At 38.2% G+C, this 20,450-nt stretch overlaps 1 protein-coding gene across 1 annotated transcript in view; it reads right to left on the reverse strand.

The window, feature by feature from the left end:
* The window catches only part of ATP11B (ATPase phospholipid transporting 11B (putative)), a 61,713-nt gene that overhangs the window by 37,399 nt on the left and 3,864 nt on the right, over positions 1-20,450 (reverse strand). The window contains exons 2-4 of the mRNA XM_080624004.1: positions 7,203-7,319; positions 6,278-6,367; positions 3,971-4,051 (exon numbers count right to left, since the gene is read on the reverse strand). Of these exons, the coding sequence (XP_080480130.1) occupies positions 3,971-4,051; positions 6,278-6,367; positions 7,203-7,319 (288 nt within the window). The remainder of the gene's footprint in view (positions 1-3,970; positions 4,052-6,277; positions 6,368-7,202; positions 7,320-20,450) is intronic.

The following is a 20,450-nucleotide window of genomic DNA, read 5'->3' on the forward strand; positions in this document are numbered from 1 at the left end:
TTACTCATTTCTGTTGAGCTTCTACTACAGCAGTTACTCAAGAATATGAGAAACCTCTTAATTTTCACTCACTTTACACAAGTAAAGGCAAATAAAGTAGCAAAAGTAGTGAAAAAACTTAACAGTCCCATGTTCTGTTAAAACAAACAGGCAGTAACATTTTCTGTAGACGAGATGAACAGGCATTAATTCAATCTTTTATCTGTATGGATTAATATAATACAAAACTGGCAACAGTGACTCTTAAGGGGGGTTTTGTGGTGTTTTTGTTTGATTTTTTTAAGAGAAATAACAGACTGAAAGTATTTCCTCACATCATACCATATAACACTATAGTTACTGCCACAGCCTATGCATGAAATCTTAAGATTTCTTAATTTTGTACAACATGATGTACAGCAAGAGAAGATGACTGAAAAGGTTTTAGTTCTTTGAGTCCTAATGCAGCAGTTCTCAGCAAGTGAGTTTTTTAATGGATAAGTTAAGCAGTTTTCCTTTACCCAATAGTCAGCATGTCTTTAAACACCCTTTTCCCCATGCACACACATGCAAATATTTATGAGTGAATCCAGGAATATTATTCCTCTCCAATTTTCCTAAACAATATATTGCTTATTTAATCTAGTAGCCTGATTGTCAGTAACAATCTCGGTACTGTTTAGAAAGCCCCATGAGGAAGCACAAGAAGTGGATCAGCCTATGCAGGAAGTTCAACTGCTTTACATCCTGTCAAGACTCTTGCAATACGTTTGCAGTTATAAAGACATTTGACAAAATGCTTTTCTGCAGGTATAGAAACATGTGAAAGAGTTAAAATCACTTCCTTGGAAGTGTGCATAATCCAAATTCATCCTAGAATGCTACAAACATTATGTGAATGTTGTAATACATAGAGCACTAATGCAGATGGAGTTTATAGAATTCTGCAGTTGACTGGAATTTAGAGGAAAGTTATATGATGAATTTAGCATGTTAAAAGTATAGTTTTGCAATTCTAGCTTTGTAAGTTTTTAAGCTTTATAAGCCAACTGCTTAAAAACAAATAATTAAGTGTGTAGGAACAGCAGCCACACAGAAAGATACTAGGAAGTCAGAATCCTCGAACCCCTAAGTAACACTCTTTCAAGAATCTTTCCTGATCAATATGAGAAAGCAAGAGTCATTACCTACAGCTCCTTGTTAAAGGTGACTGACGGAAGAAAACAAGGATTTAACTAACATCCAGTAACCTTGGGGCATTTGTCTCATGAACCTGAACAGCTGCACAATATGGGCATTTGGCAAAGAACTGAAATTTATCTTCTTTAGAAAGTACAGATTCCAGCACTTTCTCCATATGACCCCTACTGTCTAAAACACAAGTGTGACACCTCAGACCAGGGAATTCTTAACTTACTATGGTCAGTTTCAATCTCCCCAAAATTCACCTACTGCAGCATTTTTGACAGTTTTATCCTCACTTGCAAATACTGCAAAAACACTGTGAAAAAGAAACATGCAACAGGAGTACAGGGAATGCTGCTTAATTGCATGAACAGAAACAAAAGATTTAAAACCCTCAATTATGTTATATTCTTAACTCCTACTTGAATAACTGCTTCAATGTACTTAGGAAAAAAAAAAAAAAAACCAAAACAAAAAACCAAAAAGGCCTGCATATTATGTTAGCAGGTTTTTCATTCTCAGTTAGGTCTATATTTAATCAAAACCTGCAGTTTAACTGACATTCGTGTAAACATCTATGCTCAATCAGTTTATTTGCTAAACACCTATGAACCTATTGAAATGGACTAAGTTTTCGAAAGCTCCTTACGAAATACCTTAATTTTGTTCAATTTTGTTTTGCGGTTTTATTTTCAACTTTCATTTTTGTTTTATTTATTTTCTAATTTTGGACTCCTCTGAGGACTACACAGGCATTTTCCCAAGTGTAAGGAGGAAAGTGCTCTGGCTAACAAGATCAACAAAATGACACAGCATGAATTGCATCACTTTGCAGTCTTGTACGTGCTTCTGATCAAGGTGCAATTACACTGCTAAGAAGAAAAAGTTCAATCACCTTGGCTGAGATTAAAGTAAAGCTGAGCTTTGCTAGAGGTGCCACATTAACTGGCCTTCTGGAAACAGGAGAGGTTTTATACCCACTACTAAGCTTCTCAAACCTGCATACAGTTAACCCTTCTATTTTTCCCCCTTCATCTTTTAAGACACTAAAAGGTTTGACATTTATCTTGCTGAAACTTTGTATGGAACCAGTGCACAGCAGTTTTCAGAAGGAGTTTCTTCCCCTAAAATCTGCTTCCTATTCCACTTCTGGTTTGAGGAATTGGGAGCTGGTTTTGAGACCATACTGGGTATTTTCCCTTCTGCATTCCAACAGCAGATTCATCTTTCTTCATTTTCTGAGGGCAGCCTGTTGGAACTAGCACAGTGAATTGTCTTTCCAAGATAACAGCTTGTGAATACTGTTTGCCTACTTTGTAGCAGGCAGGATAAAGTTTAGAGTCCATTACACCAGTTCAGGTGGTTCCAATAATCCTTGCAGAGATATTAAGATAGTCAGAAAAACCTGTGATGCTTAGCAAGTCATGAATGATTTGAAACTTCTAGAAGAAATGTCAGAATGTGCTCTTTACAATCGACTGCAAGACACTTAAACTTCCCAAGACAAGACTGCACATCTGGAAACAAGGTGGTGTTAAGTTTATTTTGGACTATTTTAGACTTACACAAGTTCAACTTCTTCCTGGAAAAAAAACCCCAAACCCTTGTAACTAAGTTGCACAATCTTTCAGTTCACACAGCTTTAAGGGATATTATCTACTGCCTACTTATTGCCCCAGCTCTTGAACATGTGATTTTTGGGGGTGATGATGCAATTGAATAGGATTAGGGAACTCTATACATACAAACTGCACAGAAACAAGAGGAAATGTTAATTCAAATATTACTCCAGCATTAAGATTCCCTCTGCCCCAAACATCATTCTATCCACTTGAAAGCTAGAGTTATTTTTACCTTGCCCTATTTCAGGTTGGCTTTGGGTCTTACTGGCACAAAACAAATTGAAATTCCAGCTGTAGGTCTGTTAACAGTCTCCTGCTTACTTTTCAGTTGCTATGACTGCATCCTTTCCTCAGACAGCACTATCAAACCCTTGGAAAGGGATAATTCCTGAAAATTACCTCCCTGCAGAAGAAGTTATAGTTTTATCCACATCACCTCTTTATTTATGTGCTTGTTTCTTTCTCTTCTTGCTCTAAGGGTTTAAAGAAAACAGAAGATTTTTCTTTATCTGTTTTTTTCTTCCTTTTTTTTTTTTTTAACATTCTCTTTCCAGGGCATCTAGGTCTTAGTAGGCTATAGTATGGTGCTTGAATAAGATTTCTATTAAACTCAGACGATTATTGTTATTTCAAGTGGTATAAAGCACTCCAAAATGTTTTATGTAATCAAAGAAAAAGAAAAGAAAACAAAACCAGAAGCTTTCTAAACTGGATCTTTACCTGGTACAGGATTACAGTTAATATACATTTTATATCACGAAACATACTCCTTGGGGCAAAATTTGCCTTTTAACTACTGACAAGCACGGGTTGCTTAATCTACCCAAGCTCTTTTCTCAGTGTGTGAGGGTTGGTTTTAATATGTAGCGAGGTGTGCCGAAAGAATAAGTGAGGAGCTTTCAGAAAACGTCTTATAACAAGTGACATGTAATGCTTAGACAAAAATGCTGTCTGACAGTCATTCACTGCCCATTTAAGGGGACCATAGTGAGTCACTGCGTGCTTGACAACTAACCAAAATGCTTAAGTTCAAGCATCTAACAAGAAACATTAAATACAAAATCCTTTGTAAAAATGACACATTTTTTATTTATTTTTAGTATCTAAACAATACCTTGGTCAAACTCTGTTAAGTAATTTTACCTTAGAAAGTCTTTGCACTACAAGGTTTTTTTTCCGTTTACCTGTTTAATGGCTGTCACAGTTATGACAAAGAATAATGGCAATCCACTGGTAATAGGACTGGTAGGGGTATCTATCATGAGCTAGAAGAGAGGAAAATATAAAAATTAGACCCAGTTTTATTTTTATAATTGTAATTTTGTCAAACTCCTCATTATGAATATTTTTACTGCACTTTCTGCAGTATTTCTGGAGCAAAACTCAGTTCCTGACAATGTTAATAATGATGCAAACAAAGGTTTTAAGGCACAGAACACCAAGGCACATTTGTAGCACATGTGCCAATTTTAAGAGTCCTTAGCATGTTTTCATCCTACAAAGATGAATTCAAAAGTATATTACAAAGGAAGGAAACCTAGATTTTGTGAAGTTGTTTCAATACTCCATACAATCTACTGCTTAAGAGCAACGTAAAGTATAACAACATCCACTTCAGAAATGAAAATAAAGTTAAAAATAGCAATTTACAACAGCTTAGATACTAGAAAACAGTTTCTTAGACTGCCCCTGTCTGGTTCCACCAAGTTAACATGCAGTTTTTCGATTTGTGCTATTACTGCTGGCATGCCGAAAGTGCAGTGTGTACACTAGAATTCTGTATGGGGAGGGGGATGTTAGTGGCTTGCCTCTGCTGCAGATAAAAAACCACATGGTCAAGTGCTGTAAAGAAAATATACACAATAACAACTCAAAACCACAGACATCAATTTGATCCACTTTACCTGAGACTTGTGGCATTGCTTTGGGAACCATTAAAGAAGAAAAAAAAATAATCATACATGAAGTTTACTCTGTTAACAGCCAAGAACCTCAGAGAGAATACAGATGATGCCATCTTACTAGACATGAATAAGCTTGGTTTTTTCTTCACTGAAACTGTTTATAGAACATAGCAAAAAAATCAGATCTAGCCTGCAATATTGTGGGTTCTTCAACTGTAGCATTGCAATTTCAGCTTGGCAGCATGTTGTCCAAGAAAATCCATGCCAACAGCATCTGATTTTTGGCTGGATAGGGTTGCCATTTTTGCCATCTACACTCTCCTCCTTTCTCAAGGGAGGCTCATATATGAAAATGGAGCAAGTTTTGTGCTAGTGGAATTGTCATGGCAGCCTGCTTCTTTTGCCTCTTTCACCAGAACACCATGGCCATTTGTCTGCTACACAGCTGGACACACATCCATCACACAACTGGTGTGGAGCCCCACAGGACCAAAATGCAGCCTGTCACCATGTTTCTGGCATGCATCAGTGTGGTAGTAATGTGGACTGAATTGTGCTGCATGTTTAAATCATATAACGAAAACCTGCCTCAGGTCTGTCATTCACAGTGGAATATGGTGGTAATGACAAACACTGCATCCTGGTCACATGAGATTCATATGACAGAGAAGATATCATGGTGATCAACTTTTAAAGGTATGTTTGCCTCATAAAAAGAAAAGAATATTAGATGCGAATGAACTTCCAAACAGCATTTCAATAAAACCAGAATTCCACTCTAATAAATGACAAAAATGACTGAAGCTTTTCTCCCATTTAATTTCCAAGAATATAGACATACAGACATTTCCCACACAAATTAGAGCACTCACTTGAGTCACAAACCTCTAGAAAAGGATACACTCTGAGTAGTTCTGCCTTTAGATCCAAATTTTTCATGGACATCATTTAGATATTACTAAAGTCTAACAGTTTGAAGAGAATATGACTCAAAAATCAACTAAAGTAGTAAATTTGTACTGAAAATAAATAAAAGCCTTGAAAATGCAACACAGTCCATGGTTACTTTAAGTAACATTCATGTTTCATCTCCAGCATACCCCCATCTTTCTCAAGCTATAATATTAAACAGCATGAAACACCATAACACGAATGACGAAGTTAATACTCTTAACTACGAAGATGGAATGGACAACACATTCTGTTCAACTAAGTTAGAAATGTATGATTTTAGTAACTCCCAACACAGGAATTTTCAGCCTATTATAAAGTTAATTCTTTTTAAACGTGAAAGAGCAAGCGACACAGAATTAAAAATTGCAGACAGTTGAGTCCCTGTGCTGGCAGTGCAATGGACTTGGAAGCTGCACACTTTAATACATTAGCATTCATGAAGATAAAGCCTAAAGACAGTACTTAAATTTGGACATAATTCTTTTTAAATTATGTTATTTTCCAAGGGAAACTGCAAATGTGCTGGTCTTTTTAGAGACAGAATACATAAGTAGAGAAGTTAAATCACAGAACAAAAATCAATGGCAGAATTTACAACATAAATTTCAATTTCCTGAATATTATTTAACTTACCTGAACCAAAAATATAATCAGAAAATAAAAGTTAGCTACTCTTCTGAACTGCTCAAATAAGTTTTTTGGAACAAAATTCCACACCGTATACTGAAGGGGAAAAAGGGAGAGAGAGAAGAACAGTTATGACATACTGAACAATTTTTCAGTGAAATTCAGCTAAATATTTTCATTTTCCATATCCCCTCCCTCAAACCATCTTCTGGTCTTGCTCTACTCTCACAGAAAACTACTGTACCCTTTGGGTTCTGGGTAGGTTGCTTTGTTTTGGTTGGTTGGTTGGTTTTTTGTTCTAAATACAGGTAGCAGGGAAGCAGGGGTAGCAACTGGGTTGCCTTTACAGTGCAAGTTTTAAATATTTTCCTACCAACTAGGATAGAAGCAGCTGGAGTTATTTGTCTGCTTGCATCCCAGGTAGCAGAGAACAAATTAATTCTTGTATCTGTAACTTTGTCCTACACCACAGTGACAACACACATCCCCACCATCAATTCTATTGATTTCAATCCAAAGTCACACTCAGAGGGAATCTGCAATTGCAGCCCATTGCTGATTTATTTTATGCAGAGTACCAGTTCACATTTTGGCTATTTTATAAACCTTCACAACCAGCTTCATCCTTCCTTTTAAAAGTGGTTCTGTGCATCACATCCAGACACAGATAACAATGGTTTAAAACCTACTTTTCTTTCAAAATTCTGACCAACATGCTTAATTGTTCTGTACTTAGTCGAAGTCTGAGGAAATAGGCATGAGAGCAGGAGAAAAAACTACACAGGAAACAACCTAGCTTTTTCCTCAAAAAAGGTTAGCTCCTTTCATTTTTAATATTGCTGATGCATCATGAGACATAACACACACATGCACGTTCACTACACAACTTCTTCAGTACAAGTGGTTTTCCCATGCCAAACTTATTCCTTACCTTGGATGATACGATTCTGTTGTCCGCAAACTTCTGAGGAACATAATGGCCATGCTGGGGAAAACGATTTGCTATATAAATAGTTCTTGTATCGCTTTGATGTGGTGGGTCAAAACCCTAAAACACAAAATTGAAAAAAAACACTCTGTTTTATTAACTGTAGTTTTGTAAAATTATCTTTGTCCTGAAAAATGACATCCAGATATCAAGCAGCAGTTTTAGAATAGTGGCTTTTGAATAGGAAACAAAATTAATGCGTAAATTAATGTCCTCACAGCCATGCTCCTGATAACCCTAATGAAACAGATTATGATAAAAATAAAAGATTAAGAAAAAAAGTCGTATTAGTATGCTGCGATAACTGGATTTTGAAGATTCCCACCAGCTTAAAATAAAAAAAGGCATTTGCATGTGCCTAGACAACAGTATTTTCCCAAACAAGTTCTATCTCCAAGAACTAATATTTTGTCTCATCTCAAATATGATTTGCTGACATTACCACCAGCAGACGCATTAAAAAAAAAAAAAACAAAACCAAAAAAAAAAAAAGACCCCTAACAACAACAACAACAAAACCCCCTCAGAAATACTGATCAATAGTTTCCTGCCAAAATAGAAGGTCCCTTGGAACCAAAGCTCTGTTTCAGGTCTACTAGTTAGTATTTTCATCAACTGTATCTGTGGGGGAAAGGTGAATACAGGTGTTAAATCTGCAGATGACACCACCTCAGGACTGCAAGAACTCCAAATGAGAAGAAAAATTTCAAAATCACCTTTACCAACCATACACACAGAAGACTGAAAGATGCAGCAGTTAGATACAACTGACTGCTAAAAGGGAGTAGAAGCCTGTACAAACAGTTCTGAAGATAACAATCAAAAGGCTACAGCTGATCACAGGCTTAATGTGAGTCAGTAATGTCATCCCATTGAGAAAAACATCTTTGGTACTAAGGAGGCTGGAAGAGGAGTGGAAGCCACAACTGAAACACTGTGAACCAACTGGACAGTATCCAGAGGAGCGGACCATGAGCCACAAGAGAGCCTAAAAACATGACATATAATGCAAGGCTGAACAATCTAAAAAGCCAAGTGCAATCAAATAGGAATCATTTAGTCTAGAGGAGAGGAAACTTGGGATATACTAGCACACCTTCTGATATATGAAAGTGTTCCACTGAGAAAAGAGGTAATCTGAAGGAAGAAGAACTAGGCTTAAGTTGCAGCTAGGAAAACTTAAGTTTGGATATTGAAAAAATAGACAAAAAAATCCTTCCTTATATAAACAAATAATTAAAAACCAAAATAAGTCACATGGGAAGGCTGCAATGTCTCTGTAACACAAGGGCTTATATCTAGGTCATTCAAGTCTATGTTTAATAGAGCCTTTCCTGGGGCTACATGACTCACCAGAACTCTTCCTAGCTCTAATGTACTGACCTGGAGAAGCAGGTGATGGCAAAATACAATAAGCAAGACAGTAAACCAGTAATAATTCAGGCCAAAAACCCTACTAAAATAAAATACAAAAATCTTTAAGACATGTAACAAGCTAGTGAAATTAAGTTGTTTGATAAGGAAACAATGATTGTCCAGAAAGCGGTGAATTTCAGCATGAGCATCACACATTCCTAATATTAGAACCAGCTCTGTACTGTATATAATTTCCTTGTTCTTTGATGCCACGTGAAAGGACATTACCAATTTCATTGCTAGAGGTGAGGAAACTACCTTTGCAGTTGTGTTGCTCCACTTGTGAAACCAGGCTCAGACCCTGATCTGTGTCAAATAAAAACTGACACTTCACAGAACTCCAACGGAAGATATTTCTGTACCAGTTAACTGCAGAGGATGATGAACAGTGAGCACAATGAGCTACATAAAAAATGGTTGGTTTAACCAACCAAGAATTTCCTTTAATTCATTACTATCTCTAACACAGGTTGGTAGGTATGTTCACATTCAGGATGGTGTCATTTTAAAGTAAACGACTAATTTTAAAATCCTCTCAAATATATTTTTTTTTTTTTAATTTGGCATCATTACTACAGAAACATTCTCCTTCAGAAATGAAGAGGTCCAGAAGAAAGAAGGGAGAAAGAAAGGAAAGGGGATTTTTCAAAGAGATTTGAAGAAGAATAAACTTTAGATGACAAGCTGTGGAAGGCTGCTCTGGTCACATGCTCCAGTGTGAAAGCTTGTTTAAAGATAAGAGTGGAGCAAGGAGACAAAAAGTAGATAGGGAAAAGGAAGGGAAAAATATATATAGATGTCAGAAACAAGAAGAAAAGAACTGCTCATGACTTTAAGAGAAGAGATACAAGCATGAAAATAAGGTGGGTTTTTTTTAAAAAAAAATACCTGTTAAATGCTGACACAAAATGTTAAAATTTTGGATATTTGACATTAGTGACACATTATTTCCAAATGAATACAGAAGATGCCACAACAAAAGTGTTTTGCATGCAAGAAAAAACGTGCTTAATGAATAAGACTACGTACACAGCTCTTTCTTCTCTCAGAAAATGTCTGTCACTCACAAATTGCCAGACATCCTCACTTTGGAAAGTCATATTCTACAGTTTGAAAACCCTCCACTCTAAATCAGATGTAAAGCAAGGAAGAAAATAAAACAAACCAACCAACCCCCCAAAAAAAACCAAACCATACAAAGCAAAGAAAGCAACTGGCAGTCGCTTGTGATAAATACTGATCTCCACATCACTTGCTGAAAGTTAATAAAATATTTCAGAGTGACTAGTGTATCACTGAATTTTTTATATACCTGAAAGCTGATGAGTTTAGTGACATTTTTATTATGAATAGTGTAGACCTCCATACAACTCAAACCTAACTGCAGAAGGACTTCTATCAACAGAATACCTCTGCTGAAGCACACTCAATTGATTAAAAGCAAGGAATCTATTTTCCAAATCACATCTCTGGTCATATGAGTTTACAGGTGCAGCTGTACAGTTAAAACAGCTTAAAATTTCAGTCTAGACACATTTAACTCCGTTTTGCTGAAATTTACCACAGAATAAGCACAGAAGCTGTGCAGTCAGCAGATCTATGGAGATGGCAATGTGCAAGCCAGGCAGGCTGGGGACAAAAACCTCTTCATTTATCAGAGCTGCGGCTGGAAAAGGACACATCCTTAACAACCTTAGTCACTTGACTGTAATCACAGCAGGAATTAAGTCAGAGGTGGGAAAAGAACTCAGATTTCTTAAGCTTCATGTCTGTAACTATGAAAGAGGAATCAGAGATGTGTGCAAGAGGAATTAAAGATGTGTGCACGTCTACGGGGGTATAACACAACAGGCATCACAGAAACATGGTGGGATGGCTCCTATGACTGGAGTGTTGGAATGGAAGGTTACAGGCTCTTTAGAAAAGACAGGCCTGGCAGGCGGGGAGGGGGAGTTGCTATTTGTATTAGGGATAGGCTGGAGAGTATGGAACTCTGTCTGGGGACGGGTGAGCAGTCGACAGAGTTTGTGGGTCAGGGTTAAAGGGAGAACAGCGATGGGAGACATTACTGTGGGGATCTGTTACAGACAACCTGATCAAGAGGAATCTGTGGATGAACCGCTCTATAGACAGACAGGAACAGCCTCATGCTTGCAGGCCCTTGCTCTCATGGGGGACTTCAACCACCCTGACATCTGTTGGAGCGACAGTAAGGCCCAGCACAAGCAATCCAGGAGGTTCCTCAATTGTGTGGAAGACAACTTCCTTCTGCAAGCAACAGAGAAGCAGACAAGGAGAGGTGCCATGCTTGACCTCATGCTCACCAACAGGGAAGGGCTCGTTGGAAATGTGACACTCCAGGGCAGCCTTGGATGCAGCAATCACGAGATGGTTGAATTCAAGATCCTCGGGACAGTGAGAAGAGCGTGCAGCAAGCTCACTGCCCTGGACTTCAAGAGAGCAGACTTCAGCCTCTTCAGGAGCCTGCTTAGTAAGGTTCCATGGGATATAGCCCTAGAGGGCAGGGGGGCCCAAGACTGCTGGTTGATATTCAAGGATCACCTGCTACAAGCTCAGGAGTGTTGCATCCCAACTAGAAGGAAGTGCAGCAAGAGGGCCAGGAGACCTCCTTGGATGGATAAGGAGCTGCTGAGGAAAATTCAAAGGAAAAAAGAGGCTTATAAAAGGCGGAAACAAGCACAGGCGGCCTGGGAAGAACACAGAGATGTTGTCTGGGAAGCTAGGGACCACGTTAAGAAAGCTAGGGACCAGGTTAAGAAAGCCAGTTAGAATTAAACTTGGCTAGGGATGTGAAGGATAACAGGAAGGGATTGTGTAGGTAAGTAGCGAATAAAAGACAGACTAGGGACAACGTAGGCTCCCTTCGGAAGATATCGGGGTAACTGGCTACCCAGGATTTGGAGAAGGCTGAGGTTCTTAATGACTTCTTTGCCTCGGTCTTCACTGGCAAAAGCTCTGACCGCACCACCTAAGTCTTAGAAGGTGGACGCAGGGACTGTGAGAATGAAGACCCTAGGCCCACTGTAGGAGAGGATCGAGAGCATCTTAAAAACCTAAACGTACACAAGTCCATGGGACCTGACGAAATCCATCCGCGGGTCCTGAGGGAGCTGGTGAATGAAGTTGCTAAGCCACTGGCCATCATATTTGAAAAATCATGGCAGTCAGGTGAAGTTCCCGACAACTGGAAAAAGGGAAATATAACCCCCATTTTCAAGAAGGGGAAAATGGATGACCCAGGGAATTACAGACCAGTCAGTCTCACCTCCGTGCCTGGCAAAATCTTGGAGCAGATTCTCCTGGAAGGCATGCTAAGGCACATGAAAAACAAGGAGGTGGTTGGTGACAGCCAGCATGGCTTCACTAAGGGGAAATCCTGCCTGACCAATTTGGTGGCCTTCTATGATGGGGCTACGAAACTGATGGAGAGGGGTAGAGCAGTTGACGTCATCTACCTGGATTTGTCCAAAGCATTCAACACTGTCCCACATGACATCCTTGTCTCTAAATTGGAGAGACATCAATTTGATGGGTGGACCACTCGGTGGATAAAGAACTGGCTGGATGGCCGCACGCAAAGAGTTGTGGTCAATGGCTCGATGTCCGGCTGGAGACCAGTAACGAGTGGTGTCCCTCAGGGATCGGTATTGGGACTGGTCTTATTCAACATCTTTGTCGGTGACATGGACAGTGGGATTGAGTGCATCCTCAGCAAGTTTGCTGAATGACACCAAGCTGTGTGGTTCAGTTGACACACTGGAGGGAAGAGATGCCATCCAGAGGGACCTCGACATGCTTGTGAGGTGGGCTGATGCCAGCCTTATGAAGTTTAACCATGCCAAGTGCAAGGTCCTACACCTGGGTCGGAGGAATCCCAGGCACAGCTACAGGTTGGGCAGAGAAGAGATTCAGAGCAGCCCTGAGGAGAAGGACCTGGGGGTGTTGGTCGATGAAAAAATGAACATGAGCCGGCTTCAGTGTGCGCTCACAGCCCAGAAAGCCAACTGTATCCTGGGCTGCATCAAAAGCAGCGTGACCAGCAGGTTGAAGGAGGTGATCCTGCCTCTCTACTCTGCTCTCATGAGACCTCACTTGGAGTATTGTGTGTCGTTCTGGTGTATTCAACATAAAAAGAACATGGAACTGTTGGAACAAGTCCAGAGGAGGGCCACGAGGATGAGCAGGGGACTGGAGCACCTCCCCTATGAAGACAGGCTGAGAAAGTTGGGGCTGTTGAGCCTGGAGAAGAGAAGGCTGCATGGAGACCTCATAGCAGCCTTCCAGTATCTGAAGGGGGCCTACAAGGACGCTGGGGAGGGACTTTTCATCAGGGACTGTAGTGATAGGACAAGGGGTAACAGGTTAAAATTTAAACAGAGGAAGTTTAGATTGGATATAAGGAAGGAATTCTTTACTGAGAGGGTGGTGAGGCACTGGAATGGGTTTCCCAAGGAAGTTGTGAATGCTCCATCCTTGGCGGTGTTCAAGGCCAGGCTGGATGAGGCCTTGGGTGGCATGGTTTAGCGTGAGGTGTGCCTGCGCATGGCAGGGGGATTGGAACTAGATGATCTTAAGGTCCTTTCCAACCCTAACTATTCTATGATTCTATGATTCTAAAGATCATTTGAAATTACCAAAAAACCCTGTCACCACATAGTCAGCTGATGTGACTGCAACCAAGCAGATCTTCCAAAGAAATTTTAATTCTGCATTTCTCCAAGGAAGACTCTGCACAGACATTGAACTTAATTGCTCAAGAACTGAAATACCTTTAACTTTTCTGGAAGTATCTGGACACAGATCCTGCTCCTGACACAAAAATGACTTATACTCCAAATTTCTGCTCAGCATATGTCTATAAACAAGCCAGCAAAGATGTACAGAAAGCCCACTGTTTCCAAATTTCACTTATGGACAGCTCTTTCTCTTTCTAATGTCATTATCAAACTCAGCTGCAAAACTAGGGTAACGTGCCCTTGTCAAAAGATTTTTGCGGCTAAATAGCATGAACACAGAATCCCCAAATTAAATTCTGAGTCTTGCAAAAAGATTAAGTTGTCACCAATATATTTCAACAAAAGTTAAGTTTTCCTGCAGTTATCTAGTGGAGTGATTTCTACCTAAATGCATAATCATTACTTCACAACAAGTAAAGCTGAGTTTATTACAAAACTTGATATTTAAGGTTTATTAATCAGGTGTATTACATGAATCAATTGTAAATAAAACCAAAACAAGAGTTTTATATTGCTGCTGAGGAAGCATTATTAGCATGAACAACAAATAAGGCAACTGGAGAAAAAGCAAATGAAAACAACACTATGAAAAAGAACTGTGCAAAGGATGAGACTGCCCTCCCAACACCTGAAAGTGTAAACAAAAAAAATAAACAACAAAAAAACCCCAAGAAGAATAAAAAGAAGAAAAAAGAAAAAATGCTTACTCAACTCGTTGATGTAATATATCCCATCTACTGCAGACTCCTTATTTCTTTAATACCACTATTAACGTATGGCAGCATGCATGTACATATACCCTCCCCACGCACTCTTCAACACTGTCAAGTAAGACAGAAAAAATCCACAAGTCTTTCAGCTACGATTAGCAACATGAGACCAGCACACAACAAATCAGTTAGTGCTTCAAGCTTTACAAGATATTCACTGATAATTACAAATCATATGACAAGCAGATTTTGCTTATGATTTGCATAAATCTAGTATATTTTAACATGATCTCCCAAATGTTTTGTTTTCATCATTCACAGTTTTTACAGGGGGAAAAAAATGTCAAGATTACATTTGCTAAAAGAACTTCTGTTATGTGACCATTTTTCAGTGAAAGGCATTTGAAAGAAGGAAGCCTCAATTACATCCTCTCCCTTCTTTCAAAAACCACACTGACACTGCTAAAGAAAGAGCAGTTTCCCCAAAGGCATGGAATACTTTTCCCTGTGTTAGATAAGATGATCTAGTCACACTCCATACCCGTTTTCAGAAGTCTGTGTAAGTTTGTACTCAAAACAGGTAGCCAATAATTCTTTCAGTCATGTTAACTGGGCAGTAGTCAAACTGAATTTGTCGTATCAAAGGTTAGCGTGAAGGAAGAAACAGCCTCTCAATTGAACAGCAATTTTAAACACTGCTCTAACAATTAAAGCAGTGAATCAGCTGAAGCATCCTGAGGTTTACATAGTGCCATGCAATTTGCTCCTCCTCTTTGAAATATCACTGCAGTAAATAGACGAAACAGTACAAAAAGCCAAACACAATTCATGCAACTTTGTCTTCCAGCTTACTGTATCTACAGTCGTTTTTAAATACCTGACAACAAATTATATTGTAACCTCCTAAAAGACTCATGACCAAACTACATTATTTTGTGAAAACAAGCACTCAAGGAAACAAGGCCTAAGAAATCATGAGGCAATAATCCTCCCTTTTACAAAGGTAAAAAAATGCTTAGTACTGTAATTAGAACAGTCATACTGGTGCTTGGAACAAAATCCTAGATACATACAGCTCAAGTTGTTCTGATTTTCCCTTATTTTGTCAAAATGCCAACAAAAAAATAACTTGGGAAAATCCTTATTTTTTAAAAAAACACATCCATCTCCTCTTTATTTATCTGCATAAATAACAAGCAAGCTAAACCGGCCTCATTCACTGCTAACATACTTCCCCGTGCCAGTTTCTCTACTCAGGTGACTGATGCCAAACATACTGGTCTTGTAACATCAATAAAATCAGAAAGCAAAAGCAAGCTGAGCAGGCAAGTTAGGCTTTCTAATATAACACCCTCAAAAATGGTTCTGACATATCCAGTTTCTCTTAGTAGTGAAGAATTTTAACAGAGATTTAGGTACACTGCTTAATTTTAAAATAGTCCACCTTTGCATCAATTAAGGAACTATCTTTCTTAACCTCCTCTACAAACCAAATCACAGTATTTACAAAGCATAATCTATTTTGGACTTCATATGATAAAACAAACTTAATGCTTTATAACAGCTATTCTTTTGTGGCTGTCTTCAACAGAATTCCAAGCTTTGCACTTTTGTCACAGGATTATCAGAACTCTTATCCTCTTGCATTCAATGTATTTAATCAACTAAATGCCAATAATACATTCCTCATTCGTTGCTTTATTTCAGGATGCTCCTGTTCATACTCAGACACACAGATTATGAAAATTAACAATAACGAACAGATCCTGTGATACTTTTTCTCAGATGCTTTTTGACATAAAACAGACTTTACAATAAATGTGTCTTCAACTCAATTAAGCAAACAATTTATTTAACATTCAGATTTTAGAGAAGCTAGCCTCAAAGTAAGGGCTAGTGGCTCCCAAACTACTTTGCAAGGCCATTCAGTGCTCTCTAATTTTTTTCCTAAGAGATTTAAAAAAGCATTATGATGAAGTACAAGTGGCCTGAAAGGACCTGAAGTTTGACTGTATCTGTGTCTAAAACATTTGGTCTTTTGCCATGACTCCCAAAGTAGCACACTGCTCTAAAGAAGGGGGAATGAAGATGCCTTTGAAGTTCAAACCACACAGTTTTAATTTCAGAACTAACAGTTTTCCTCTGTGGGCTCCAGCAATTAGTTATCCTTATGTACTTCATCTGCCTCTCATACATATACAAACAGAGAATATGCAAGATTTTCAAAGCTGAAGAGTGACTTTAGACACCCATGAGAAGGTAACTATAGGCAATCGTATTTTATAAAATAAGAATTGAGATCTCAAAAATCAATAGCCACTTTAAAGAGGTACTTGAGCATGGAATGTGCTACAATTCTGCAATAATCAATCACACAGAAATAGCAGTTACTAAACAAAATTACACTAAGAAATACAGAAACAACACAGTAAATGAAACATTCAACACACATATCCTATACCTTGAAAAAAAACACACTATCTCAAAAATATAACCCCTAACTGTATCCTTTCTGCATAGTCCCTGGATTCATTTAAGTTATTTTATAGCAGAAATATTTTTCTTTGATTTTCAGTATTAAATAAGGCATTCAAATCTGTGACAGGTTATGAACTTTCATTTAAAATTAGAAAGCAATTTCAACTTTGTAGCTAGCAATTTCACTATATACATGTCAAGTCCATGACAGGACAAATTCAGAGGAATCATATATTCCTTCATGTGCTTGCATACTATGTGTGCTATTACCTTAAAACAAAATGCTCTTTACCTGCTGCTTTGAGTCACTTATAAAACTATTTTCCTCAAGCATGAAGGACTCCTGTTTTGGGCTACTTGCGTGACTATTATCCTATCAGAATATTGAAAACCACCATATTTATACTGGTTCCAGCAAGCTATAGCTACTTATGTTAGTTCACATTTACCTTCAGTATGAAAAAAAACCTCAATAAATAAACAACACTTCTTAAAAAATTCTTCCCCCAAAGCACCCCTAGATAATAAATCTTAAGGCTTTTTCAAAATGTGTGCCAAAATTATACTGACAGTTGCCCTGACTCTTGGTGCTCAACAAATTTCACAGGAAGATAATTTAGTTAGTTCATAGCAAGAACTGTCTAGCTCTTCCTTTTAATATGCTTTGATAAAGCATGTTCTGTAAAAATTAACATCGCAGGTTTTAGTCTAATCCACTCAAATATCACTTCACGGTTTAATTCCACTGCAAACATGATTTATGAACTAAGTATCAGTTTAATGTCCTGCTTTCAGACATATCTACAAACTAGTTTATCCTTAAAGCTTGCTAAATCTTAAGTTTCCTTTCTATTTTGTTGCAGTCTAAAGATCTGCAAAAAATTGGCAGAGCCACCCATAAAACCAGACCAAAAAGGGGCAAAAGGGAGAGGAAACAGGTAACAAAATGTAACAACATATATTTTTAGGTATAAACCATATAAGACTTCTTTCCCTGGCAAAATATTTCAGGATGAAAACAGCTTGCCTTTGTCTCCATCATTATCTCTCCTTCCCATTTACAGTAAACCCCTCCATTCCCAAGCTTATTTTATTCAAAGCAAACAAGAAAAAATTCCATTTAAATCACAGTATGGGGGAAGCCAAGGAATTCCAGAGGTTTGTTATTTTAAATCATGGTGTATCTGTCAGTCCTACTGCATCTCTTTTCTGCCATGGTCTGTACTCTTGCTAAGTGGTTTTTTTCAACAGCAGTTGAAAAGGGGTTTCTATTAAAAAAAAAAATAAAAAAGCCTAGCTGCAAATGTCACCTGTGTTTTGATGGAAAATACAACCTTGTGTTTACAGAGGCACTTTGTCAGATCTATTTTGCTGCAGCTCTTATTTCCTGTCTTACAAACAGATTTCGTGCTAGAAATTCAAGGAGTTTTTCTAGAGGTGTACTGTAGGTACCTTTTTCACAGTGAAATAGTTACAAAACCAGTTATAACTACTGAGGACATGACAATACAATAAAGAAAATCAGATGACATCACTAGTGAAAGGCAAAAGTCATAATGTTTTTAATGAAATTCAAACACAGAATTTTTTTCTCTTGTAACTACTATCTCTCCACCCCAGAAGAAAGTAAACAAGTTTTAATGAATTTAATCAACCCATCCAAACAAGAAAAACTATTCCAATGATATCCAAAACACATGTTGAATGTTATTAAATTCAGCACATCTTTACTTGCCTTAGATTACTTTTACATCCTGATGAGAGTTCACAGGCAACCTCTTAGTAATAAACAGAAGCTTCTACCCTGACCATCTACCTACCAACCAGAACCCTAAAAGCTTTTGCTCTTTGTCAAGAAAGTAGTATTTTTCTCAGTCACATAAAACATAAATAGACAGTAGCTATTAAGGGAGCAGGACACTGTTATTGCAGGAGTATTATACAGTCAATTAAATGGCCATATTATTGCATGACAAGTGGAAATCTGGCACAATAAAAATCTGCTGCTGCAAAAATTCATAGCCAGGCAGAAAGAAAAAAAAAAAAAAAAAAGAATAGGACAAGATACAGGTCAAGCATCCAAGTCTCACAGCAAGACAGCTGATCTTCCCATTTTTAAAATGGCCTTTAAAAGAAACAGTGTCATGACGGTACTCTAGGTTACCCTGCTCTTGCAGGGGGGTTGGACTACATGATCTTTTGAGGTCCCTTCCAACCCTTGGGATTCTGTGATTTGATCAGGTTTTGGTAGGCAATTTATAAATTTACAATTTAATTTTTATGAGATGGTAAGATTTAAAAAATCAGACAGGACAGAAGGGATGTCTCCATTTGGAACAGACAGCTGGCCGAAGACAGGGCCAGGTTCTGCATGCTTTGGAACACACTGTGCTACAAATATATTACCCCTCAGCAGTCGCAGAATATAAAAAGAAAATAAGGTTAGAAGACCCAAACACAATAGAAGGAGTAGTCCAGCAGATCACAGAGTATCTCTAACAAAAAAAAATAGGGCCACATTTTCGCCTGTATGAAGTTACAGGAGGGGGGAGTCATTAACCCCCAGTTCTCAAATTACTCTGACCAAAGTAGTTTTGTTTGTTCTAACACGCATCTCACTAATCCTTCTGGGACAATACAGAATGTATTAGCTGGGTAGTCTGAACTAGAGGACCTCTTCTGAGCAAATATGCATGTTTTTATCCAGTATACAGTAACAAACACTCACCTAATTTTAGCCAAAAAGGGGAATAGACTTCAATGACAACTAAGAAAGAAGGGGAAGTTGTACTCCAGAAAAGCAATGTGACTTCAAGACTAGGATTCTCTGTCTGGATTAGTTCAAAGTACTTGCAACATTCAAAGAAAACAGAGAATACTTTGGGAGGGGTGTGGGAGAGGAAGTAGTAACTGCATTGGCTCAATTCTATGAAATGATTAAGTGAAAATAAAACACATCCGTGCAAATAATGAGACCAAACACCGTCCACCTTGTTCAGAACACCAATAACTACAAGCTATCACAGAACAGCATCTGCCCTCTCAGAACATCTTAACAGACACCAACACCTGGAAGGAAAGGGAAGAACATCCCAAACATAGTCCTTTAGTGCTAATCTATTCGAGGACATTTCCTTTATTAGTAGAAGAAACTTTTATTAGAAAGAAAAATGAACAAGAACACTATTACAAATATTGGTAGGATGAGATCATCTTCAAAGGTCCCTTCCAACCCTAACAATGCTGTGAGATACTGTCCTTGGGGCTAGAGGCCATGAGGTGTGACAGGGACAATCAATGCAAAGCAGCTGAAAACTTTCCCTGTGGTCACCTCTCAATGCAGGCTGGATACAACTTCTGGACTAGATGAACTCCTGATGTTCCTCACAATCCGAACCTTACTATAACCATTATATAAAATAGGCTAGTAACTAGGTTTTCCAGTCAGAAGAAACTGACCCAAACGAATTAAGGAATTAACCCATATATTCTGTCTTTGACTTCCAGTTAAACAGCAAACCTGCAAGCGCCTGAATACCTTGCTCTGCATAGCATAAAAGCTGTTGTCAGTGCACAAGATCACTTGGATTCTTAAATTGTAGGAAGAAGATACTCTGCCAAATACAGCATAATTCTGCTTCTCTTGAATTATCTTTTTTTTTTTTTTAAAAAAAAAAAGAGAGACTAGCCAGCTCTTAGGTTTTGTACATTATTGTACATCACTGAACTGTTAGATAACAGATCTAAGTGCTCTCAAACTCTACATAACAGCAACAAGAATGGAAATCCAGAGACCCTTCTTCACTTGACAGGACTAATAGCTCAAAATT

Source organism: Psittacula echo (assembly GCF_963264785.1).
Source record: "Psittacula echo genome assembly, chromosome: 7".
Taxonomy (NCBI): Eukaryota; Metazoa; Chordata; class Aves; order Psittaciformes; family Psittacidae; genus Psittacula; species Psittacula echo.